The sequence below is a fragment of the Colius striatus genome, chromosome 1, assembly GCF_028858725.1.
Source record: "Colius striatus isolate bColStr4 chromosome 1, bColStr4.1.hap1, whole genome shotgun sequence".
Lineage (NCBI taxonomy): Eukaryota > Metazoa > Chordata > Aves > Coliiformes > Coliidae > Colius > Colius striatus.
Window position 1 is genome coordinate 98,397,064 of NC_084759.1, and position 26,146 is coordinate 98,423,209.

General features: G+C 39.8%; 1 protein-coding gene across 5 annotated transcripts in view; it reads left to right on the plus strand.

Moving 5' to 3' along the window:
• The window catches only part of APP (amyloid beta precursor protein), a 220,629-nt gene that overhangs the window by 149,332 nt on the left and 45,151 nt on the right, over positions 1 to 26,146 (plus strand). For 4 of the 5 annotated variants that reach the window (XM_062002381.1, XM_062002400.1, XM_062002409.1 and 1 more), the window contains 4 exons: positions 7,385 to 7,459; positions 8,525 to 8,683; positions 19,283 to 19,411; positions 21,358 to 21,457. In XM_062002381.1, the coding sequence (XP_061858365.1) occupies positions 7,385 to 7,459; positions 8,525 to 8,683; positions 19,283 to 19,411; positions 21,358 to 21,457 (463 nt within the window). The remainder of the gene's footprint in view (positions 1 to 7,384; positions 7,460 to 8,524; positions 8,684 to 19,282; positions 19,412 to 21,357; positions 21,458 to 26,146) is intronic. The other variant, XM_062002391.1, reaches the window with a different exon arrangement.

The window sequence follows — 26,146 nt, forward strand, 5'->3', positions numbered from 1 at the left end:
TTTCTTTTAACCAAAAAGATTTGTGTGATCGGAAACTACACTGTCTTTAATCCTGTTGAACACTAAGAGATGAGCTATCCACTCAGAAAGAGAGTTTATAATGGCAATGCCTATAAATTGTCACAGTTCTACTCTAATAACAATAAAACAAAAATGTAAGAGATTTAAAAGAAAGCCTGATGCATATTTTTTAGACTGGAACAACCACAAAAGTAAATGTAGTATAATTCAGATGCACTGCATATATATGTGTTGCTATTTAGCCATAATTTTTCATTGTAACTTTGTTCCTCTGTTGCATTTTCAGTGATTTTGTGTATGACCGACACACTAACCTTTAGCTCTGTGCTAAAGTGTTTGAGTAAGTCTGAAATTAAGCTCTTAGAATTCAGTGTCTACCAACACTGTCGCTATGCCTGGCACTTTCTAATAAATAGGGCAGGGTATCTTACCTGATGCAATCATCTGATCGGTGTAAACCACACACTGAGAATATTACACTTAACAGATAGGAAGATATATGCTCCTTGTCTGCCTCTGCTCAGGAAATGTTGTAGCAGAAACTAGCTGTCTCGTCCTTAAATAGAGAAAATGGTGCCTATGTAATGCATTTTGAAGTGTTACAATTGCCTTTTCTCTGGAAGATTAGCAACTTCATGAAGACAACTAGTGGCCGAGGTACAAGTGCTGCTGAGTGGGTGTGTGCAGTGCCTGACTCAGAGCCGGCCTGAAGCCGTTGGATGAGGAGGGAGGGAGGTTAGTATGGTGAGCAGTGGCCCAAAAGGCACCTCCATGCTGTGCTCCCAACAAAGGAGCAGCTCATCCCAGTCCTCTGTGTAACAAACTTCTGCGTGCCTGCAGTACTCAGCTTGGGAAGAATGGATTTGGAATCAGGAGATGGTGTGGAGTGGAAGAGAGAGAGCCCGACCCAGCTGGGTGTGCAGGGGGTTTGTGGATAGTGCAGTCATCACCCCGGTATTACTTCCCCTTGGAGTAGCTTTCTTTCTGAAAAACACCGTAGGGGCGGATGTCCTGAAAGCAAAGGATAGTCAGTGTGAAAAGCAGGTTTCCATGGAACAGTCCTCAGACTCTCACCACAGTTTGTCTCCAAAGTCCTAGTATGTAAAGGTGAAGCAGAGTAATTAAAGGCAGTATTTGGGTGAGCTGTGTGTTTTCTGCAAAGCAGGTGGTTTGCAGAAAAGAGATAAGCAAGTGCACAGACTCCCAGAAAACATCATATGGAGAGACCTTACAGTGTGAGTGCTTGAGGCCAGCAAAATTAACTGGGAAAAGCACTGAACCATAGCACTGGAATACTTCTGGGTAAATGCACTGCCCATCTTACCATGCGCTTTTGGGACAACCTCATAAATGAACTCTGTGGTTCAAGGGTTTGACTGAGGATCATGCTGGTGCTACCGTGTGCCCTGATCTCATTAGCACGTTCCCAGCCATCCTTTCTGTCAGTGCTAATGAGCATACAGCTGCAGGGTGAGGCAAGTCAGCTCCCTCAGCTCACTGCAGTGTCACTCTTCCCTAAAAAAGTAAACTAACCAACTCTGGCCAGTTCAGCAGCCTAAACCAGACCTAGGAAATAGCTGCACAATATGTACATCAAGAAGGAAAGGTCTTTGATCTTTAATTTGTTTAAGCTGCTTATGAAATCACAGATTAAAATAGACATCAGTCTTGAAATAAACAGAACCCTTGCAGAGATTTGAAGAAGAGATTTGAGTCTTTAGAAATTAATTTTCCCTTCTGTAAGTTTATTTTAAATTAGTTTTCCCTTCTGTGAGTAGTGTGTTGGATGATATTGAACTAGCCTCTGCCAGGTAGCATTTCAAATGTTCTTAAAAAATATGAGAAGAAGTAGAAAAGCTGCCTAGTTTACCATTCTGTGATTCCTCACATGAACTGTGATATTTCTGTGTCCTATAGCACAGATCTCCGTTTCTTGCAATTTGTTTAAAAATTACTTTTAATTTTTTTAGAAAAGGTATGTTTTTAATATGTATATGTAACTAAAAGTTAATTTGAAGTGATTACTTGTTATGTTAAAAGCAATGCTGAATAAGTTAGCACTGTAAGCTTTTGCTATCAATATTTTTCTCTAAAAGCAAACAAACAAAAAGTTAACAATTGAGAGTCACTAGCTCAGTCCTCTGGCTGTGCCAAAGAGGAAATCATGGGTGGTTTTAAGAAAATAATCAAGTTGTTCTTTAATCTAAATAAACATCACGAATAAACTGGTTTGTTACAGACATTTACTTAATAAAGCAGCTAGTTCTAAAACAGTATTTAATTTGATACACACTTTGCGACAGCCAATTAAAAAAACCTCAGATATATTTTAGTTCACATATAAAATGAAATAATCTAAGGAATAGGGAAGTTCATCATTGAAAAAGCTAAATTAAAATTAAATGTTCTGATCAAAACATATCATCAGGGCAAAAGCAAGTATTCTCTCTATCTTCTTTCTGAAGTTTCCCTTTGTTTACTGTGAAATTCTGACAGCTTGTATTTCTTTTTCTCTTGCACAAAGATCCTCACACAGGCAGAGACCCAGCTTCTGTTGGTAACTGTGTCAGTTCATAGTTCACAGCTCCTAAAAGAGTCTCTTACTAGAGGTGTCATTTTTTTGTATGGTGACCTGATGCACCTCTAGTTCAGACTGTCTTAATCCCTTCTACTGTTAAGTGTCTGTCCTTTTAGAGTACAGACCATGAAAGTTTTTATGCCTTTGTATTTGCAATGCACTTGGAGCAACAGGGCTTATAAACTTTCCTAAACAGTACTGTAAAGAGAATTACATTAGCATATAATTTTAAGCTTTTCCGAAGAATTATTACTGCAACTCCAAATAACAGCAAAGCTGCATTCCCCTGCAAACAGGACAGCCGTTCAGTGCTGCATGCGTAACCTTTAAATGTTCACTATTTTGTCTGATGTATAACAGACAGAGATTATGCCAACTGATTGCTGGATGCCGTGGTTCTTGTTTCCTGGTTTTGGTACAATTCTGCTTTTCCTCTTTGTCTTTCCATTTTGTTGACTCCTGTAAAACTCCCTCACTTAAAAGGTTGTTCTTAAATAGCCTGGTGGAACCAAATACTGAACCTTACTCAGATGAGCAGTACATTTCTGTATTTCTCTCCTCAAACATATTGTGACATCCTCATGTCTTAAATTTACTCTTCCTCTGGCTCTGTATGATATTTTAGGAATCATAATGCATACAGTACTCATGATAGGAAATTAATGATGCCTTAATGTCTCCTAGAATAGTCTTGTTTCTTGGAAATTAATTTTCAAAGCAAGCATCTGGTTACTACAGTCCTCAACCAGCCTGAACAGGTCTGGCATTAGTTTCAAGAGCTTTTTTGGATCATTGCATGCCATTAGTTCCAACATTCTGGAGAGGCCTTCAACTCATTTTTAGTGCCAGTGGCACCACAGAATCTGAGAACATTTTGGATTCAAAGGGACCTTACAGGTTATCTCATTCCAGCCACCTGCCATGGGCAGAGACACCTTCCACTAGACCAGGTTGCTCAAAGGCCCATCCAACTTGGCCTTAAACACTTCCAGGGATGGCACATCAAAAACTTCTAGGAAACCTATTCCAGTGCCTCACCGCTCTCACAATGAAGAATTTCCGCCCTACACTGAGGGCTACCTGCCATCCACTCATCACCCAGCCTATATTTGTGCTTGGCGTTGCCCCAAGCCAGGTCCAGGACCGTAAACTTGGCCTTATTGAACTTTGTCAGGTTTGCATCTGTCCCACTTGTCAAGGTCCATCTGGATTCATCCCTCTCTTCTAGAGTATCAACCACATCACTCAGTTTGCTGAGGGTGCACTCAATCCCCCTGTCCATGTCCCTGATAAATACTGGTCCCTCTATTCCCTAGATCACACCATTTCTATTATTGTATGTGGGAGAATTCTTCCCTTCCCTAAAACTGTCAGGTTAGTAAGTGTTTCCCTCTTAGTTACAGTCGGGACTCTTCTGACTTCAGTGTGGAACAAAAGCCCTTGACAAAGGTAGACATCTTACTGGCATGACTTTGAACTTCTAAATAAGTAAACCCTCAGGCACACACCTCTGCTGGTCTGACAACTGTAACCCAAATAACTCCTATAAATTCTTCTCTTGCAGATACACTTCTTCATCCCAGTGTAAAAAATGGGAGGAAGTCCTACTGTTTTAAATATAATGAGATTTTTGCACTTAGCATCTCTCTTAATAAGGAATGACATTTTACGTATTTCCTTTTTCTCTCCTCCTGTTCCCTACAGCCTGATTTCAAAAGAAGTCTGCCAGATACTAAGTCCTGAGTTCTGAAGAAGCTGGACTTTGAAATTACTTGCTTCTTAAACCTCAACCGGAACTTGTCATTTTCCCTGCACAAAGCCTTGAAGAGATGTACATTTATGTAGCTTTGATAGGTCTGTACTTTCAATGAAGGAAAATAGGTTTATTTGTGCATAGAGGCCAAGTTCAGCCTTTTTCCACACGTGTCTATTCAGGGAAATTTTTTCCCCCCTATCTTGCTCTTTGTTTTCCTGCAGAGTGCTACAACATACTTCTTGGTCACTCATAACTCTCTGAAGCAATGACCTTGAGTGAGAGCAAAAGTTTTCTCTTGAGTGGTAGCATGGCTGCCCCATAGATGGCTGTAGGGCAACTGTATCTTCAGTAAGGATACACACAAAGTTGCTTTCAACCATTGAGGTCTTCTCATTTGCAAAAATCAGTACTGAAAGCACACTTCTGCAGTCTTTACATTGAATATTGTTTCTGCAAACAGCCATGTCATTCTGGCTTTTTCACAAGCCGTTCAGTTTCATTGCACCAGGGCTGAACTCTGAAGCCCGTAATTAACATCCCTCCCAACTAGCTGTGTAGGTTGTCAGTTTATCATCCTACCTCCCATGCCTTAAAACTGGCAGAGAGACTTGATCTAGCCAAAGGTCTCTTTATGACATTATACTTGTTTTCATCACATGGATTATAGGAAAGTTAGTTTGAGAGTTAAAGACGGCTTGAGAACAGTGATTCGGAAAACCCATCAACTGCTAATTCAGAGTGAAAAAGAGTATGAGTCAGATGTGATTTGAAGACATAAAAGGAAAGGAGGGAGAAGAAAATCATAAAGTTGCTAACCCAGGCCAATGTTCAAGCTTGAACACATCATTGTAGTTTATTACTTGAATTAATGCCATCATTTCTGAGTTGTATTTAACCTTCACACCCTGGCACCAGTGACATTTCAAGTCTCTAGAAGTATGTACATGAATTAAATTTTCTTGGCCACTACAGTAATATGGCCTAAACGTTTAAGCAACTAAGAGATGAATATTGAATGTGCACTTAATACACAACAACACTTGGAGCATCAGTAAGTATTTTCTAGAACACATCACAGTGCTTTAAATTGTGATGTCAATTCATGTCCTTTAGTCCATCTTTGTCAGAGAAGCTGTAAAATCTTTTTTGCCAAATTACTGTGAAAGTATTGTAACTTCAGTGTGCTGTGCTTTCTCTGTCCTTAGCTGCTTACTACAACTTCTTGCAAATGAATTTTACATGTCTCTGTGTAATTTTTTCCTACTTTCTTAAAGCCTGGCTACAATTTGCACATCAATGCGTATTCAACTGATGAGAAGATAATGTGAATTGAATAGGTACTTTTAGGCTGCCAGTTTGTGTCAGTTGTAGTACAATTCTTGGAACTTAAGTTTCAGTTTACAATTTGAGGTAAAAGAAACTCTAAGTACTTGACTTCAGGTCTTTGTGCTTACTAATGCTGTCTATCCGTGCCTTTGCCTAAGGCTGGGAGCAGACAAAACAAGTTTTCAGCGTCACATTAGCCTCCCAAAAAATGGAGATCTCTTCTTTCTTGGGCTGTTACTGAGGCCAGAATCTCTTAACAGATAAATAATTCCACTAAGTGAGTTAGCTGATTTTGCTCTGACTGATTTCTTGATGTCTTCAAATATATTATTCCCAGGCACTGAGTCAAAAGGAAGATGAAAACTTGACAACAAAATCCAATAGCTTGGGTCGTCCTTGAGTGCAGGAAACTGCATGCATATTTATCTTTAGGGCCTACAAGCCTATATAGGACTGAGAAGGGATTACATTTCAAGGACTGGGACTTGTAAAAGTCTCCTTTGAGCCTAGGTTTGTTTGGGATTTTTTTAAAGGCACAAACTCCACCAGATAAACAGAGGCACCACCAGTGCTCTCCAGTCTGTCCACTAAGGAGCCTGATTAACAATGTCCAGCATGTGGGAAGACTTTGACATCTAAGACAGGAGCTGAGTAGTAGCAGCTCAACTCATAGACATGATTCACAGCACGTCTTAATTGGTGCTGCCTTTGGTATTGGTCTTGGTAAAGTTTCAGTCGTGCATGCAGACTCTGAGCTTTTCTAAAATCCCCTTCAGAAAGGATATATTTGAATATTTCTATTAAATATTATGAAAGTGTGGAGTTTTGGTGAAAAAGGAAGGAAATTAAATGCACATTTTAAATAATTGCTTCTAGATTTCTTCTGTTATTGTGCTAATCCTGCAAATAAACAAGTTACCTATTTATGTGCACTGCATTCAGTGAGAACAGTTCTTCCTGCATAAAATTTGTTATCTGAGGAGACTGCTATCCAGGTGTGAAATGGGAACAGTCCCTAAGTAAGAACCACAAGGAGATTCAGACGTCAGCACAGCAAGTTAAGACTAACTCATTCCCTGAATATTGAAATACTGACCTGTAGAAGGAGGCAACCTCTCGCTTGGCTGAAAGGAATAGTACTGAAAGTTCTCATACATCATTTTTCTATCAGCGTTGTACTTGAGATATAAATATATTCGGTTCTTAAAGCATTGGACACCTATTTCTGAACAGACTAGCACGAATTGTATGTAATTCTTGATCTGTCCAACTCAAGACCAGCGATGCAGTCCAAATAAATGTAGAAATTTATATGGTGCCAAAAAAGGGTCAATTAGAATGAGTAGAGATTCACTCATTTTGATAAAGAATGTATAATAGATGGAAGCAGTTTCCTTTCTGTCTGAGATGAAAAGGAGCTGGTGTGTTCACTCATAGAGACCACTTTCCTCGCTTGAGGGCTGGTTAGCACCCGTGTTGCTTCACAGTGGAGTTGAGAGCTTGACACAATGTTCAGACACAGAAGTACTGTCTTTGTTTAATTTAATAACATGATTGTTAAGTGTTGTAACCACGTTTTTTATAGAGATAAAAGGAGGACAGGAATATAAAAAGATGACTGTTAGAGCTGCAGTGCTTGGCAGTTGCTAAGCCCTGAGACGAGAGGAAAATACAAAAGTCACAGTCCTTGTTTTGTTTGTCAGGTCATGAGAGAGTGGGAAGAGGCAGAACGCCAAGCGAAGAACTTGCCAAAGGCTGACAAGAAAGCTGTTATCCAGGTAAAGGAAGATGCAACCGCAACCTTACTAGCTGGAGCCACTGCTAAAATACAAGGATTGCTGGGTGTGATAAATTTTAAAACATACTTCTGTGGGGATTTAATGTTACTCTCTGCTCTTGCTATTGCTATTTTTATTTCCAGCTGTTAGTGGCTGCTGGGTGTCTCTGTACTACACAGCCAGTCCCTGGAACAGCAGTGTGGTATATTGCTTGTAGAATTTTACTTGAATTTAGATTTGCCTTTGGTGAGAACTGAAAACTTGATTCCCACAGACCTCTTTCAAAATTTCAGCCATGATATACTAATAGAAGCTGCAAGACCTGAGCTCAAAGCAGAAATGGAAAGTATAATTTATGGAAAGAATCACCATCAAGTTTACCTGAAAGAAACCCTCAGCCAAAAAAAATTTTATCGAAAATTATACTATAATTTAAAATTTCTGACAAGCCAGAGACTTCTTGAATCCCAGTGTGCCTGTGTTAGCTATTACTCGGTACTACTAGAACAGTTTCAATGGAAAAACTGTAAAAAGGTAACATTCAGAGCAAATTACTTGAGATCCCACAGCTTTGCTCTCTGTGCAGTTTACCTAGTCAGTCTTTTTTCTTTATAGGAATAAGTTTGGTCTCAATTTTTCTTTCCAGTGGCCAGTTTATATGAAATTACAGTGACTGTGTCCAGGTTGGAATACTCTTTTTTTGCCCATGCAGATTTGCTTGTGAAGTCTGTTGATGACTCATGATGGCTGAGGATGTCTGCTTACCAAACTCTGCCTTCCTTATGGCACAATTCTCTAGCACTGAACCACTGTCTCAGGGACAAATAAAGGATTCACTGGTGGTTGTGCTGACCATGTCAGGAATATTTTATTAGATCAATAAAGTATGGCCAGGTGTTCAGGAGTACAGAGCACCAGCAGTTCCCAGTGAAAACAGTAAAAGATGCATTCAGTACAGAGTTCCTGGGAGCCAGGAACTGTGATGATTTGCAGGTAGAGGTGTTCACATGTGCTGGTCTCTGCTGATACCTTCACTGTACCTGTTGTGATGGATGGTTTTTTCAGCACTTCCAGGAGAAAGTGGAATCACTGGAACAAGAAGCAGCAAATGAAAGACAGCAACTGGTGGAGACTCATATGGCACGAGTGGAAGCTATGCTGAATGACCGTCGCCGCATTGCTCTGGAGAACTATATCACAGCCCTGCAGACTGTCCCACCCAGGGTAGGTGCAATACCACAAACTCTGTCAGCTGTGTCAAAGTCACTGTGGTCATCCTCGGGAAAAAGAAGGCATACAGTCCAGCTGCGGAGCAGTGTGTGTGTGTTCCTCCTGCAAGGCACTCAACTAATTTGAAAGTTAAAAGTTTAGACTTTGTGTGTACATAAAAGCACACACCCCTCATACATACCTATAGATAGATGCATACATAACAAATAACATGGAAGTGATTTGATTGGCAGAAGCAGTAGCCGTTCACAGATCGGGCAGAAGGGTGATGAAGCACAAGTGATGCACAGTAGGAGATACTTCATCATGTCAAGACGGAGCTTAAGGATGAGGGTGGTTGTGATTTTCTGTTTTGTTTGTTGAACTGTTGAAATGTTTGGTGAAGGATCTTGTGAGGATCTTGTTGAATGGCGTTGAAGACAGCACTAGCAATTCAAAGTTGTCTGTATTGGATGTGATAGCTGTTGGTGGGTGTAAACAAGTTCAGAACGTGGATTGAATGGAATTTTTTGTGGCTCCATATCTGTGATGTTTGTATTCAGTACCAAAATAACTGTTCTGTGACCTTCAGAAGAAGAGAGTCTGTACAAACACTGGGCGAAAACAATCAAATGTTTTACATAACTCTTGAACACTTCCTAGATGGAAAGAACATTATGTTACTGAATGACTTATGGGTCTGCAGTGTAAGATTTAGCCATTAGATCCTGAATTTGGCCTCCCAGGGAATTACATCAATACAGCTAACCTGGTAAAGTTAGAGGTTTCAAGTGAATTTTCTTCTGCAGAGCAACCTGCACATTCATTAAGCATGAAAAAGTGATCATTGTCTAAGTTCTTTATAATCAGCAAACTTTTTTCTCCATGCATTGGTACAAAACTGTCTTGTTTTCATTGTGTGTGCCAAGCAAAAGAAAAATCTTTTTCTTAGATAAAAGTGTCATGAGGAGACTTCAGAGGAGTTGTATGAAGAGCTAATCTGTATTTTACAACATAACAATTTGTGGAAAATGAAGCTAGCCTGTATTAAATTTGTAGAGGATGTTGTTTGTTCTGTGTCAGATGCATATTGTAACCTGACGACTGCAGGTAGCCAAGTGCTTAGACTCGTTAGCAGACAGATTGGTGCCTTACAGGCTGGAATGCAGCTTCCTTTAGGAACCTTTCTGCAGCTTAGAATTATGGGCGAGAGGAGGTGAGTGCGTAGACTGGCTGCAGGTCATATTTACTCTTTTGCGGTGTGGTCTTGGGTAGCTCACCTAGGATATGATTTCACGTTTGTCTTCAGACAGTCAGCTGTTGCTGTAAAGTTAAGCCTTATGCAAATGGAATCCTGTCTAAAAAGTATCCCAGAAAAGTTATTTTATTTCACATTGTATGTGGATCAGTCTGACAGCTTGATTCTAACGGTATCTGAGGCTTTGGGAAGGTGAAGATGGGGACCCCACGTAACAGCAGAATGGCCTCTAAAGCTGCCAAAATGTGCAACTTCATTCCTAGCACAGAGGAAGTCAACTCTTCATGTTTGCAGAATGGAGATATCTCCACTGGAAAAAAAAAAAAAAAAAGTGAACTCTAAGGGACAAAAGTGTTAACGCTGACTTTGGGACCAGAAAAGCCTACATTTTATCTTTGAGTTTAGTCAACTCATATGACATTTAAATTAATAATACATTTACTGTGTCAGTGGGAGAGCATCAGGCCTGAAAGGCTGTGTCAAAGAACAGTGATTCATGTCTTCAGTAGAAGTTTTGAAAGTACTGTTCGAAGACTGAGGTGCACCCTGTATTCTGTCCCTACAAAAGCTATTCATTCTGAAAGGAGCAGGCAGCAAGTGTGCAGGTAACATCAGCTGAAGGTGCTACCACATATAAACTTACCTCAAAACTAATGACATTAAAGAATAATGTCTTTAAATAGTTCCTTTACCAGTCTTGTTGATGGTACTGTGCTTGTCTCCGCATGTTTTGGTTTTGTGCTGTGTAGTTACCAACAGTTCCAGCCTGTGCCTCTGAACTGCTGGTCACATGTGTGCCAAAGCGCTTGAAAAGACTGACCTTGAACTCAAAAGAAGGATATGTCAGGTTTTATTGTGGGGCAGAGGGTGAAACCTAAGGAGTGATTGATGACAGCTGAAATGGCCTAATGAATGAATACAGTATGTTAAATTCCTTACAGGATATAGAGCCAGAAATTTGAATACACTGTGAATCCAAACTTTGGCTGTGCAGCCAAAGAGAAAATGGGATTAATGGAAAATTTGTATCTGATACCCTAGCTGTATTTCTATCTGGTGGCTCCCTAGTAACCTGAAAGTACATTAAATGCAATTGTTTTGTCTTTGGAAGAGTTATGACTTAACCTTACTGGTGACTTGTTAAGAAATTTTACAGGATGAAGTTTTTTCTGGATTTCTCTAATTTTAAGAACCCCCATCCACAGCCTGCTTCAAATTACATGCTTTGCTATTAGTATGTTTAAGACAAAAGTATGTTCTGAACGTTTAATGTAATGGAGTCTCTTTCTCTGAAGTTACAAGGACATAATTTGGGTTTAAATTGAAAAATAAGTTAGACTTTTTTATTGAAGTACGTGTCTTCTGCACACCGCTAGGAGGGTTACTGTAAGTCTGGTGTGTATCTATATATATATAGGTGTATATGTATGCAAAAAGCATTTTCTACATGCTGTTTAACCACTTGGATATATTGCCTTGTACTTGAATTTTAACATATGCCAAGATTCTTTGGACTTGTGGCAGACCGCTTGAACCAGCAGGTTCTCCATCATTAACAAAACCCTGATCCACTGGGAGCCCGTGTTTCCTGGATGTATACAGATCACATGGTGCTTGTGTTCAAGGGTAGGCTCTTCAGGGGAGCTGAAGAGAAAGTTGACAAGTCCTTGAGTTGAGGATGGAGGGAAGCTGTAAGGCTACGTGAGAAGAATTGTCATTTTACTTGTTCTTTTGGAAGAGGCTTTCCTTGTAGGATAGCAAGGTGTGGGACTAGGGCCTGTAGGTTAGTCATTATGTTCTTGTATGTGCCTAGATAATCATCTGTTTTCAGTGCCATTCTACATAAAACTACAAAAGTTTGTGAGTCCTTTATGAGCAGCTTTTGTACCACATGGAAAATTTTAGCTGCAGGGTTGCATTTCATGTGTTAGATGAATAATTGCCTAATGGCAGTGTCAAAAGTGTGCTTCAGAGTACCACCCTAGGCAATAAGGGAGGCAAGGAGAGTGCAGAGATGAAACTGCATAGCTTCAAGGTCTGCTAGGAGATAAATTTGAGCAAAACCAAATATTTGTACTATTGTTCTGTTCTTAGAAGCACTGTCATACAAGGCTGCCCAGAAACTTAAAATTTGATCCTCATCTTTGGTTCCTAATGCAGCTTAGCTGTGCTGCTATACTTTGTTGCGTTTGAAAATGGGGTGCAGCTGTTCAGTATTCAGTGTCAAAACACTGTATTGTCTCATCACTGCTTGATGGCCTTACTGCAGAGAAGGAGGATTAGTGGCAGCTGGAACCAATATGTATACCTCAAGTTTTTAAAACAGTTGGAAGTTTTCCCCTTCATTTTGTAAGATAGAGGAATTCAAATCTATAATTCTCTGTGAGCAGATTGACTGTGTGATATGTTTATATTCCCTCTTTCATATGCATGTCAAAATTTGCTAGGTTTATGTCTCCCTGTTTAATCTTTGATGATAAGAGGCCTCTATGGGAAGCCAGTGGCAGGGAGGGTAAAGAGAAGCAGAAGAGAAATCCACTTCCTACTGGTGAAGTAAAGGGCTTCAGAGGACGGAAACATAGAGGAAAACTTAAAAAGGTACTTTATTAACTTCCCTACTTTGTGCATAGATTAAAGTGAGCATATAATGATTGAAAACAGTTCAAAGTGTCAATTATTGCTGAACAGAGCAGGATCTTGAAGATCAACTGTAGCATGTACATTAATCCATTTGAATTTTTTTTACTTTTTTTTTTTGTTGCTGTTGTTGCCTTCAGAATTTGCTCTTGTACCTTGTGTGCTATGGGAGCAGTGTCTGTTTGTTCAGAGAGAGCACAGTGAAGGCTGACAGTAGTTGAGTTTGGTTATTTGGACATGGAAGAGGGATCTGCAGAGGACCCTTTACCCAGTGCCACTGCGTTTGGGGGAAGCTCAAAGCTTTTCCTGAGTCTAACAAGGCTGCTGTGGGAATATGCTGTTGGAGGCAGGCTAAAAAGCGTTGCCACTGATCTAGTGATAAAAATCCTCCTGTGCGGTATGAAAGAGCAGTGCAGCTATAATACTCCTCCAAATCTATAAATTTACAGCTGTGTAATTTCGCACATACACTTAATTTTGTAGGATTTTGTGAAATAGCATCGTTTTCAGCTTTGCTTTTAAACCAAGTCAGACTTGAAGAAAAGTGAACACTTAACTCCATTTTCCAGCAGCTGCTCAGGCTTTTATGTGTACAAAATCAGGCTGTCTTGTTTTTTCCCCCGCCTGTGGGCTTGAACATAGGATACCTGGGCTTACTGGTTGTGTTTTTGTATGAGCAAGCTAAAGAGAGAAGAGGCAACTCCAAATGGATATTAAGTTCTGTAAAACCCTGTCAGGCTTCTTGTATCTAAATTGAGAATTTGAAGAGTGAGCAGAAACAAAAATTGTCTTAAGTTCTCAAAGTTTAGTTCAAATCCTGAACAACAATGAGATTAAATCAAGTACTATTTTTATTTTATTCTACCCCAGGAAAAGTCCTTGATAGAGTTGACAAAGGGAAATTTTGAGTACTATTATACCTATGCATTTGTGATGTGCAAGGTAACATATTTTCTTATATATCAGCAGAAATTATGTGAGGGCATCTTGAACACCACATGAAAAGTAGCTGGATGGGGAGTTACTTGTGTTGCACCTGTGAGTAAAAGTCTTGCATTCATCCTAGCCAGCTCTTCTTGAATGTTCATAAAATGAGCTAATACTCCTGTGTCAAATATGACCCACAAGTTAATAACATAGCAGGTAAAAATATACACCTAGTATGGTATAGAAGGTATTCCTGATAAGTGAATGAAAAGTAGCAATTGTTGCACCTTTCAAGACCAGTAACAGGAAAGAATTGGTGACTGATTTATCTCTAAAGGAAAAGTTAAATAGCACAATACAGCAATGTGAAACTTTCCTCACAGATTTCGAGAAAATTTCAATCAAAATGATAAACCAACTGAGAATTTGCCATGGAAGTTTCATGGCACAGACACAGGAAGTTGTATTTTAAATAAGCAGAAGTGCTTTAATACTATTTTTGTGTTGTTCCTCTGTAGTATTTTGGATTTCCATTGAAAAAGTTTAAGTTTTATTTGTTGCAATCCCAACTACATTTGATGTTTCCATTTTCCACACTTAGTGAAATTGCAGCTTCATCACTCACTTAAAATCTGAAATAGTAGACTAAGATCACTATTGAGTTCGTGGTGTGGCATCTGCATGCATACATAGTCATATTTGTATTTATGTGTATGTGTGTATAACCTACTAGAAACTGCTTTTTGGACATTTTAGATCTCATATTTGATTCCTTTATGGGGCTGACCTTACGTTAATGCTGACCTAAAGGCACTGGATTACAGGGGCTGGAACGCATCACCAGGTAGACAAAGGGCCATCAGTATTTGTTGTTTCATTTAGGCTTGTGCTTTGTACAGCTGGAAGTCTGTTAATCAGCTGTCAGGACTGCTTGGTCAAGATTGCAAACCAGAGAGTTGTAGTACAGGTCCTTAGCTCTGGCATGTTTACGTGTATAGATACATAGGTAGATAGATGATCACACAAAGAATTGTCTTCTGAATAATAAACAAGACATATTCTTTACAATTTTAGGTAGAAATATAGCTTTTAATGGTGTTCTGTGAGCTTTGGCAGTCTATGTAGACTGTATACATAGTCTGTGAACCTATCTTAATTTGTCCTAAATGTATTAAATACATGCAAGTCCCAACATACTGATGAAAACTATAGCAAGTAATACTTCGACAACATTCTCCAGCATAAACAGAGTTTTAAACTATTAAAATACCCACAGACATGAGTACATTAGTTGACCTGTCACAATAGCTTGTAAAAGGACTGTGATCGATCTGTGCTTAGTTTTAGGTAAAAAACGAGTGTTTGAATGTGCGCAAAAGAGTGAGTTTTGGAATGAGTTCCACGAGAGCAACAGATGTGACAGTGTGTGCTTGAAACAGTCAGAAACATGTAATGGTACCGTAGACACTGCTTCACTCTGCTGCACTTGGTTAGATATGCTTGTGTTCTTTTTTTCTGCATTTGCCTAAATAGTGAACATGTGCTGTAAGACTGAATTTAAGCTTCTTGCCCGCTAGTCCAGGGTTATGGAGTACTCAGTAGCCAATATTATTCCTAACTAAACTGCACTGCTAATGAGATTACATACATTCTGAATTTAGTGCTGGATCCTATTGCTTAGCAAGTCACTGGCTGTCCTTGTCACTGGATATATGACAGTGGCCAGCATTGTCAGCCAGAGTAACTAAAAACATGGGGATAACAGCAGTCATTTTGTGAGTATCCTGGTTGCTTTCAGAGAAGAGAAAAAAAAAGAACCAAGCCCATGAAACAAGTACAAACAACTGAAGATAGTGGAATTATTTCATGAGGTTTACTTAGCCCCTGATGACTTATATCAAGTAAGTTATTCTGTGAGATTTTTTTTTATTAAAATGTCTAAATAATATGTGAACACATCGAGTTTTCCCTGGCAATACACATGGCAAAATTTCAAGTGTTAAATCCAGAAATTTTTATGACCTTTGGTGGTTGGTACATGGTTTGTTAAGAACAAGAGGTGCCAAGTTGGCCCTTGAATGTGTCAGATGTTTGTTCTTCTGCTATAGACAGTGTGAGAGCTGAGGCCGTGAGAACTTAATTTAGCTGATAATAGCACCGCTTTCACTTGTAATTTAATCTGAAAATTCCTGCCTAGGGTCGATCATAGGCAGCTGTGGATATAACAGTTTCAGACACAGGATGTGACTGCATGTCCTCAGTCTGTGGAAGCTTCCCTCACCTCTGTGCTTGACCGTTCATTGTGGCCCCTCTGCTCTGCCACCACAAAAGTTCCTATCATTTGGTGTATTAGATGTAGGGGCTAATGCTGATGAAAGTACCTCTGCAAAAAGTGCCGGCCTGAGTGAGATTTCTAAGCAGAACCAGTGTATTTGAAATAACAATACAGAGGTGGGATTTGGGGTAAGGTACTTCTGATACAAAGATTTGTTAGAACTGCAAGCAGTAGGTCTGCATTTCCAGTCATTGAGGAGAAAGCAAGCAATTAATGTATTATCTTTCTTCCATCTAACTTACGTTAAGGTGCAGAACTTAGTCCTTGTCTATAGTCACCACCACAGTTAGGTATGCAAAGCCCAGTGGAGGTTGTTATTACCTGTCACTAGCTCTGGCAATTTCACCTTTGGCCAAGCCCTTGAAGCCATGTTGAGGTAGCACTGCAGAGTTGTGGGGAAGGTTGGAGGTCTAACCTGATCCAGTGTGACTGGAACTTCCAGCAAGGAAGCGCAGCTGGTTTAGTGTACGTCAAATGTTATGGGGATGCTACCACCTTTTGGGGTTATTTTGATCAGTGGGGAAATGACCCACTAGGTAACCTTAATGTTTGACACAAGGAATGTTTCTTAAAAGTCGCAATAAAGACATTTTTGGGGATAACAAGCCTAAATGCTAATACTTGTAATCCATTTCAGCTTCCACTTCGGGGGAGACTGGGTACATATATATCTCAGGTCTTGATGTTATATTCAGGGAATTCTGCTGTTTCCATAGGTGCCTGCATCCACTCTAGGAACTTAAATGTAATGCATTGCCTTGCTCACTGAGAAAGCCCTCTGCATCTCTGCAAGGGGAATGAATACTTCTGAGCTTTGTATCACTTCTTGTTAGAGTAACGTCACAGGCTTTTAGGCAATGCAAGATCACTAGATCAATAGTTACCATCAGGATTTAAAAGTGCATATGGCTAGTTTTAAAAACAAAATACTGAAACTATCTCAGCTTCAACTATACCTATATACGAGTGTCTGATATTTGCTTCTTTTTTGCTTAGAAAAAACAAAGTCTCAGCTCCTGTAAGGAAACACCAGGCATTTAATATTCTTTCTGCACTGTCCTAAACTTGAATTATGTTCAGAGAACCATAGAATTGTTACAGTTGGAAAAGACCTTGAAGATGATAAAGGCCAACCTCTAACCTCACACTGTCAGCCCATCACTAAACTAAACCATATCCCTCAGCACTTCATATACACATTTTTTCAATATCTCTAGGGATGGTGACCCCACCACTTCCCTGGGCAGCCCATTCCAATGCTTAATAATGCTCTTGGTGAAAAACTTTTTCCTAGTGTCCAGTCTAAACCTCCTCTGGCACAACTTAGACTGATCTCCTCATGTTATATCATTCATTACCTGAGATAAGAGATTGACCCTCACCTCACTACAACTCCCCTTCAGGAAGCTGTAGAGAGCAATCATATCTCCTCTCGGCCTGCTCTAGGCTAAACAGCCCCAGCTCCCTCAGTTGCTTCTCATCAGACTTGTTCTCCAGACCCTTCACCAGTTTTGTTGCCCATCGCTGGACACACTCCAGCTCCTCAGTGTCCTTCTTTTAGTGAGGGGCCCAGACCTGGACACAGTATTTGAGGTGCAGCCTCATCAGCGCTGAATACAAGGGGACAATCACCTCCTTGGTCCTGCTGGTCACGCTATTTCTGATACAAGTGAGGATGCCATTGGCTTTCTTGGCCACATGGGCACACCTGGGCTCATGTTCAGACAGTTGTTGATTAACATCCCCAGGTCCTTTTCTACAAGACAGCTCTCAAGCCACTTTGCCCCAAGCCTATAGTGCTGCCTGGGGTTGTTGTGGGCCAAGTGCAGGACCCAGCACTTGACCTTGTTGAACCTCATAAAATTGGCATCAGCCCATCGATCCAGCCTGTCCAGGTCCCTCTGAAGAGCCTTCCTGTCCTCAAGCAGGTCTATGCACCCACCCAGTTTGGTGTCAACTCCAAATTTACTGAGGGTGCACTCAATCCCCTCATCCAGATCATTGATAAAGATGTTAAGAAAGTGTTCCCCAACACTAGGGCCCGGTGAACGCCACTGCTGCCCAGCTGCCAACTGGATTTTAACTCCATTCACTATGACTCTCTGGGCCCAGCCATGCAGACAGTTTTCACCCATCACAGAGCAGGTCCATCCAAGCCATGGGCAGCCAGTTTCTCCAGGAGGATGCTGTGGGAGAAAGCCTTACTGAAGTCCAGGAAGACCACATCCATAGCCTTTCCCTCAGTCACTAAGCAGGTCATCTTGTCATAGAAGGAAATTCTCTGCTGCCATCACAGAGGGATTTCTTGCCCAGGCATGCATGTCTATTTCTCCTTCCCAGGAATAAGTTTGAGATATTTCTTAGTGTTAGAAAGGGCACTGAAGGTGCGTTGTCAATTTACTCAAGTGACCACTACTACTGTTAGTGGTATATTCAAGATTGTTGTTGCATTAACAAGTCTACTTGTGACTCTTAATGTAGAAGTTTCACCTACGTATTGCAATTAATAGAAACATACTAAGGGGAAACAAAACCTAGATCCTTCTGGTTCTAGACAAAACACTTAAATAGAGCATCTCCTGAAGAAATAGAAGTTAACCCCTTTCTCTCTAGTCTGCCCTAAGCTATTATCTTGATGTATCTTGGGGGCAAGTAAAGTTGAATTACGAGGAAAGTTACAACATTTTCTGTCTCTGAAATTTTCTTCATCTTGTTAAATTTTCTGGTCTTCTAGTCTTTGTTCCTATAAAGCTTTAGAGTTGGCATTTCAGTTTCTTTGGCCATTACCACAGTATTGTGAGGATTACTTACTTAACAGCAAACGGCTTTGTCCACAGTTTTTGGAGCTTCATCCCAGGGTGCTTGGCTTTGGGGGCTTGGGGTTATTTTCCTCAGGAATTAATTTACAGTTATGAAGCCATTAAGTTTAATTCTCTGGTAGAGAAGGGCTTCATGTCTCTATTTCTGTTGAACAAATCTTCCTCAAATAACCTTCATCATACTTTTCTCAGATGATGGGGCTTTGAGCAACCTTGTCTGGTCAAAGGTGTCCCAGCTTATGACGGGGGGGTAGAATGTGATGATTTTTAAGAGGCCTTCCAACTGAAACCATTCTGTGATTTTATGATTTTTAATTCTGTTGCTTATCTTAAACTGAAGAGATTCCAATAGTGCAGCAGTTTGACAAGAAACAGCCAAATTTCCCCTTGTAGCCAGAGAGGAAATCTGAACACCCTCCCCGGGTACTTTATTTGCTACCTAAAACTACTATTTAGTGGTGCATCCTGCCGAATGGGTTAAGGGAATGGTTGTTCTTGACAGTAGTCAGACCTACCTTCAGAGGATACCTGCAGCCACCAGCTGGCCGTGTGCTTTTGGTTTGGATGCATCTCCAGTGCAAGGAACTAAAACATGTGTTGTTCTAAACTGATCTTTTTTCCCTGTTTTTTCTCTATAGCCTCGTCACGTGTTCAACATGCTGAAGAAGTACGTGCGTGCTGAGCAGAAAGACAGACAGCATACTCTTAAACACTTCGAACATGTCCGCATGGTAGACCCAAAGAAAGCTGCCCAAATCAGATCTCAGGTAATCCTCACTGAAGGTTAATAGAGTTATATTTGTTATAACCATAGTGAAGTTTCTGTCAATGTATTAAAAAAAATATACTCGACCCCTTTCTATGGAGAGCTTTACATGCACTAAAAAAATTATCTGCTTTCCAGCAGAAAATCAAAGCAAAGTAATGTTAGGAGTAAGGTGGGTTTAATTTGTCTTTTTAGAACTCAAAGCCAGATTCTCTCTCCAGACAGTGAGTCAGTCGTGGGCATTTCCTGAGGAGCTCTCCAGAGCATTAGTGCCCAGAGCCTTTATTAGTGCTTTGTTAAATAATACCCCTGGAAAAATGTCAGTGATAGATTTAGTGACCACACATAGTTATGCTTCCCTCAGCTGAAGTGGCAGAACAAGAAGTGATGTAGCCATCTGACTGCAGTCAACCTTTCTATAGTCATTGCAAAGGTACTTGTAGTGTCTATAAATGTGATTACTGCAATGCACTCGAGTTTAACATCTTCTTTTAAAATAGGCACTGTAGTTCACAGCATTTTAACTGCTGAATGTTACTGCAGTCCTCAATGTGTATGATTTGGAACAGCTTTTATGCTGCCTTTGTAAATCATGGATGGTAAGAAAGAAAGAAAAAAAAGAAAGATTGAAGATGTAGCTGGCTTTCAAAACAGCAATTAAAATTGTAGGCACAATAGATAGCCTGTAAAAAAAGTGTGCCGTCTGCATAATCTGCTGCTGTTCCTACTGCAGGATGTAATGGGAAGGGCTGTTCCAGCCACAATTTTTTAACTGACTGGCAACGCTCACAGGCAGATCGAAACCATATACCTCCCTGAAAGGAACAGTTTGCTTATTAGACTTCTCAAACATTTATTCCAGACAGACTTGTACATTGAGATCACTTGCACATTGAGGTCATTCTGTCTTGAAATTGCTAGAGTTAGAAATGCATACTTCTAACAGTCTTCTGCAGTGATGATTATCTTTCACGTGTCTTAAATATTAAAGTATGTCTTTTTGCATCTAATGTGACTTTGGTTTTTAAAACACTGGATTATTTCATAACAAACACCTATGAAATGTTACAAACTACAGATTGTGTGTCAGCACAGGGATGAGTGTTTCCACAGCATCTTTGCTTCTTGAAGTGATCAGAAGATTGGGGTGGGCTGCAGGTTCTGTTCGTGCAAGCCTGTCAGTGAAAATGGAAAACAAAATATTTTGTTCAAAAGCATAAACACGACATTTGGATTTGAAGAAAGAGTACCATTGTTTCATTAAAATGGCTCCCTGCAACCCATTTTCCTTTTTAGGCCTAATTATCCTGCCAGTCTCTATGTCTTCTAACACGTACCTCAATTTCTCTTTCTACTGAAGAGAGATGATACTTGGGGTGAGTGCCCTGGAGCAGCCCCTGTCTTGGGATGTCATGACTCAGCCCATAACACTGTGTGGGAAACTGAGGCAATAGAGTTGTAATCACATGAGACAATGCAGTGATGCTTTTGAGTGGAAATATTTTTCTTTTCGGCTGAAAATGCTTGCCTTTTTTTTGGTTTTGCTTTGATTCAGCAGTACAGGCACCTCACTTGGTTTGCATGTTATGTGAAAACATATGGGTACAGGCAAATTTTGAGGGGCAAATGAGGTTGCGAATTTCTGCCTCAATAGCTGCTTGCATTCATGTTCTGCCTCACAGCAAATGTACACCTCTGCTTTAAATGGCATTGCCATGGGGTTTCAGGTAGTTGCTATGGAAGAGCGTCTAGAACACTGATTTTGTGACAGCTGTGGGAGGAGGTGAATTTTGCAATGGATTTGACAGTTTTGGTACATAGAGCGTACTGAAATCTTATACCTAGCACAAATGAAAACTGTGTTACTCTCTGTAACCTATAAAATTAGCGATAATGGCAAATTAACAGTAGTGTTCCCCTCCTTATAAAATGCTTTTATTTCTGTAGGTTATGACACATCTACGTGTGATATATGAACGCATGAACCAATCTCTCTCCTTCCTCTACAATGTGCCCGCCGTAGCAGAGGAGATCCAGGATGAAGTCGGTACGCAAACTATTATTGTAGGAAAAGGGAAATATTTCTGTGTTGAGAAATTACCACCAGAAACTAAAACACAGCATTGTACTTCTCCTATGGATATACTATCCCAGCTGAAAAATAGGAGAGTGAACTTGCCCAAGTTCTTAAATTATAAATTACATTATAATGAATACTTAAACGACAAATCCTGTATAACCTGTGCAGTGGCATCATCAGATTGTTGTTAAAGTCTTTCCTGAAATATGTTCATGTACATTTGGAGCTTCCATGCTATAGGGATGCAGCTGTTGATAATGAGATTTCTCAAAACCTTCCCTGGGTTTCGAGAAATGCTACATGGTAAGCCTTCACATTATCTGATGTAATTCTGGAAATCCCCCAGCTACAAAATTAATTGCAGACCCAAGCATCCAAGAAATGTGTAAGTGTTGTCTGAAAATGGCTAAGTGCAACTTGTGAGGATCTTACTGATCATGCCTTTAGTTCTTGGTTAGTTGGTCAAGTGGGTGTATCCTCTCTTCCTTTTTTCCCCAAGTGTGCAGGCTGGGCTGTGATCCACTCAGGTAGCAACAGTCCTGTGTTTGCATCTTCCCTGAGTGCTGTCATAGCAGGTAACTGTGAAGAATAGCCTTTCCTTCTGTTCAGGTTCCTGCTCCTGGCTGTGGCATTTCTGTGACGAAGATCTCCCTCACAACACTCGAACTCTGCTCTGTGCTGCTGTTGGAACAACAGCAACTTCATTTGGCCTATATTAATTTTTTAGGTACAGCCACAGGTCTGTACCTCATGTTGCTTGTGCGCTTCTTTAAGAAAAATAAGATATCGTTGAATGCAAAGGCCAAAGATCTGATCGGCATTGTCTATTGGAACAGCTTTTTTTGCAACATGTAGTACTCTGCCAAATGGCAGTTAATGGATTAGTTTCACAAATGACCAGCTTCAACTGACTAAATAAATTATTGATTTCTTTAAACCACAAGGGAGGGAGGCATATCATTGCAGTAAGGATTAGGATATATTTAGGACACTGAGAGGGGATGGACAGAAAGTAGTGGTGGATTCTGTTGCCCAAAGTATAGGTTGGGACAGAGATGTGCTTCTTAATTGTTGAGGTAGTTTGAGAGGACTGGGGATGATGTCAGGAAGTTGGGGAATGAGTTAGGAGGAAGCAAAAAGGTATCTGAATTAGTAATTATTCTTCACCATGTATTTCTGTGGCTCCACAATTACAAGACATGATCAGCAGTTGCAATCTGTACTTGTAGAGAGCTATTCAAGGGGGAAAAAACACAGCATCTTATTGATCATTGGAAAGCATCTAATTTCTGTAGCAAAGGAAATGCTGATACTGTTAGGTCTTTGAGATGTTCAACTTGTTTTCTCTCTGTTTCTATCATTTCTCTCTCTTGTTTTCTATCATTTTCTAGAGTTTTTTGCTTGGAAGTTTGAATTTCTTCTGTTCCTGATGATGTTAATGCTTGCTGCTGCAGACATTCTTCTAAATTTTCTTCTCCCTCCAAAATACTGAAATGCAATGGGAATTTCAGTCTTTGAAGTTACATGAGAGAAAAAGTCTATTAACTGCTAAGTGGTTTACAAAAATCTAACTCCTAATCTCAAATGTAATCCTAACGAAGTGGGGTGGGAAGAGCCTAAAATTAGTAGGATTCTATTTCCTAATAAAGTGAGAGAAGCTATTGCAAGTGAAAAGTCCATTACAGTCTCTTGAATGCTTCTTCCCTACTTTTTTTGTGTGTGTGGTTTTGGACATACTGAAGACTCTTGAAGCATTTTAAAGTTTAAAGCAGTGAAAAGCAGGTTCTCATACTAGGCATTACCAGGCAGCAAAATATAAAGCAAGCACTATCAGATCTGGACTGAACTAGATAAAAGATTAAACTAGTTTTCAGTAATGAAAGGAAAGCCTGTTCTCTTTCAGCATCAATGTTCTTGTTGATAGCATTGGATGTATACTTGGTTTTACATATTGATTTTAATGAAAATTTGTGGATGTCATTCCCTTCTATGAAAGAAGAAAATAACCTCTTAGCTTTGAGCACTGATCAGTCTGTCTCAGATCCTGTTCTGAAATTATTTCATTTCTTAATATCTCTATTCTTTCTAAATCCATGGAAAGGTAATCTGTTACAGCTGCAGAGTCTGTGGAGAAGTAAAATACTAATAAAATTGCACTTTCTAAAGTTCACAAGAGATAGTACAACTCTCATTAGAAAGACAAATGTTTCATCAAATACCTTTCATTAGAACTATTGCTTTAGAAAGTCTGAGTCAGTGGAAAAGTTGAAAAATAACCTAGGTAAGAACAACTCACACAGTGTCTGATTAACATATGAGATTTAAGGAAGCATAGTTGAAAATAGTTCTCTTAGGCTGAGATGCAAGTTAGACGGCCAATGGTTTAGTTCAGGGGGTTTTTTTCATTATACTTTTAGTTTCTATTTTCTCACTTCACTGCAAGGTTCTTCATGAACAGTTTTCACCTTGAGGAATGAATAATCTTTGCTTTAGAAGACACAGCTCTGATAAAGATAGTTTATCCCTAAATTGTACAAGTACTTCTGTAATCGGGAAAATAAATGAAATTAAGTTTCCTGTGAATTTGTACCATATATCCAGTAAGGTACCGCATTTTGCTAGATTGTCTTATTGGTAAAAAATAATTAGACCGTATTTTGTCCAGTTTCTCCATTATTATTGTCAACAAATTCGAATCTCAAGTCTTGGAATTTAATTATTTTTTAGAAACTAAACTGGAAATACATTAAAATTTCCCTTATGTCTTCCTGACAATCTGCTACTGAAGGTTCGTCTGAGAGAAATAGGCAGCGTTCTGTCATCAGGAAGTGTATGTGCCTGAAGATAAGGTGCACACTTGTAATTTCTGTCTGTTATTTTTGAAGTCTTTATGTTGAACAATGAATTTGAATTATATGAGATAGAATTTAGAGTTATTCCCGGCGCTTAGCAGCTGCACAGAGGATGTTTTCTTCAACAGTCTGAAGAATATTTTAATTAGTGCTTGGATATCAGATGAATCACAATCCAGCAGTTGGGCATTCGAAGTTCCTTTAAAGTACAGAACATGTTTGAAGTTTGAAACCTACTCAAAAGGCAGGTTTGCAGCCATAGTTTTAAGGTGCTGAATCCAGAACACAAAATCCAGCTTCTACACTAAAAGTAGCCTTTTAAAACATCCGGTTATTTTTAGTACTCCAGTAGTGGTGGTGGCAGAAAGTTAGGGTACAATTTAAGAGTTGTAGACCTTATCTGGAAGTGTTAAACAGAAATGTGTTAATTTGAATATATAGATCTATAGGAAGAACCACAGCACTCTGAAGAGCAGAAAGCAGCACTTAGGTAATGTGAGGGGTTTTTGGCTAGGCATTTAACAAAGGTGTAACATGCAAATGGGGGTGACAGGCATGTATTGTAGCAGCAAATTCCAAATACATGAGGAAGAATGCTGCTGGCTGTCTTTTGTAAATGTTGGGGCAGGGGAAAAAAGATCTATGTATGAGTTGCAGAAAGAGGTCTGTCTGCCTGTGACTGTTGTGACAAAGCGTGGAAGGCATAAGCAGGTCATTTGTGTCGGAGACCATTTGGCATTGTGGCTGCAAATGATTTCTCAAGGGACAGTGATGCAAACATGCAACAAACCAGGTCACTCTCAGCAGCTGATGCGGTTCTTGGTGTTTCTCACAAGCAGGAGCATGCCCCATGAGTAGAAGAGTGGCATAAAAAACCTGAGAACATAAAATTATTTGCACACTGTAGGTGAGAGGGTTATTCGCTTACTGCCTTGGTGTTTGTACTTATCTTTTCCCTCTGATAAATCTCATATACTATTTAATATGTGCAAAAGCTCAGAGAGAGCGATGGCAGGCTTTAACAGAAACCAGCAGTTCCTTTGAGCACATCCTGCTTTAAATCCTTATTTGATTAGACTGCTTATCCATGTATGTAAAAGGCAATTTATTGCTGGGAGTGGCACAGCAGGCACAGCGTCAAACCTTCGTGCATCAGTCAAATGGGCAGGTGGTGAGCTGAATTTTTAATTCTTTCTTTGTTGCTTTGTTTCCAAACCAATGTCCTCAGCTTAGTGTTTACTAGCCCACCACTGATGAAATACTCAGCACCACTTACTGCAGCAGTATCATAACTAAGCTCTGAAACATTCACTTATGAAAAATAGGTAAGAGAATGTGATTTCATCTCTCTCTTGACGAAAACTAGTCCTACTTTATTATTCTGTTCCACTGTGCCTATCCTGCTCTTCTGTAACATATTCTGGATGCCACATAGGCTATATAGCTGGAAGAGAGGACAAACATATGCAGACCCCAGATCACTGCTTGCATTCAGATGCATATGGTGTGCTATGGGTCATATGCTATTTCAAGTATTTGTGTGCTCCATCTTAGCATGACAAAATTTGAGCAAGAGAGATTTGCCTCTTGACACTTGCTTCACAACTTCCTCTGAAGATTTTTTAAAAAATATTTTTAGAAAAAGGTGTAAATATAGGACAAGCTGCAGAATAAGATGTCTGAAGGCTTACTTTCTTTTAACCTTTCTTCTTTAATGTTTAAGTCCCTGTACCTATCAGTCTGATTTTGTGGAGGGCAAAGTTAGCTCTGCCTCACCTGGTTCTGGTCTCGCAGCATTTATAAG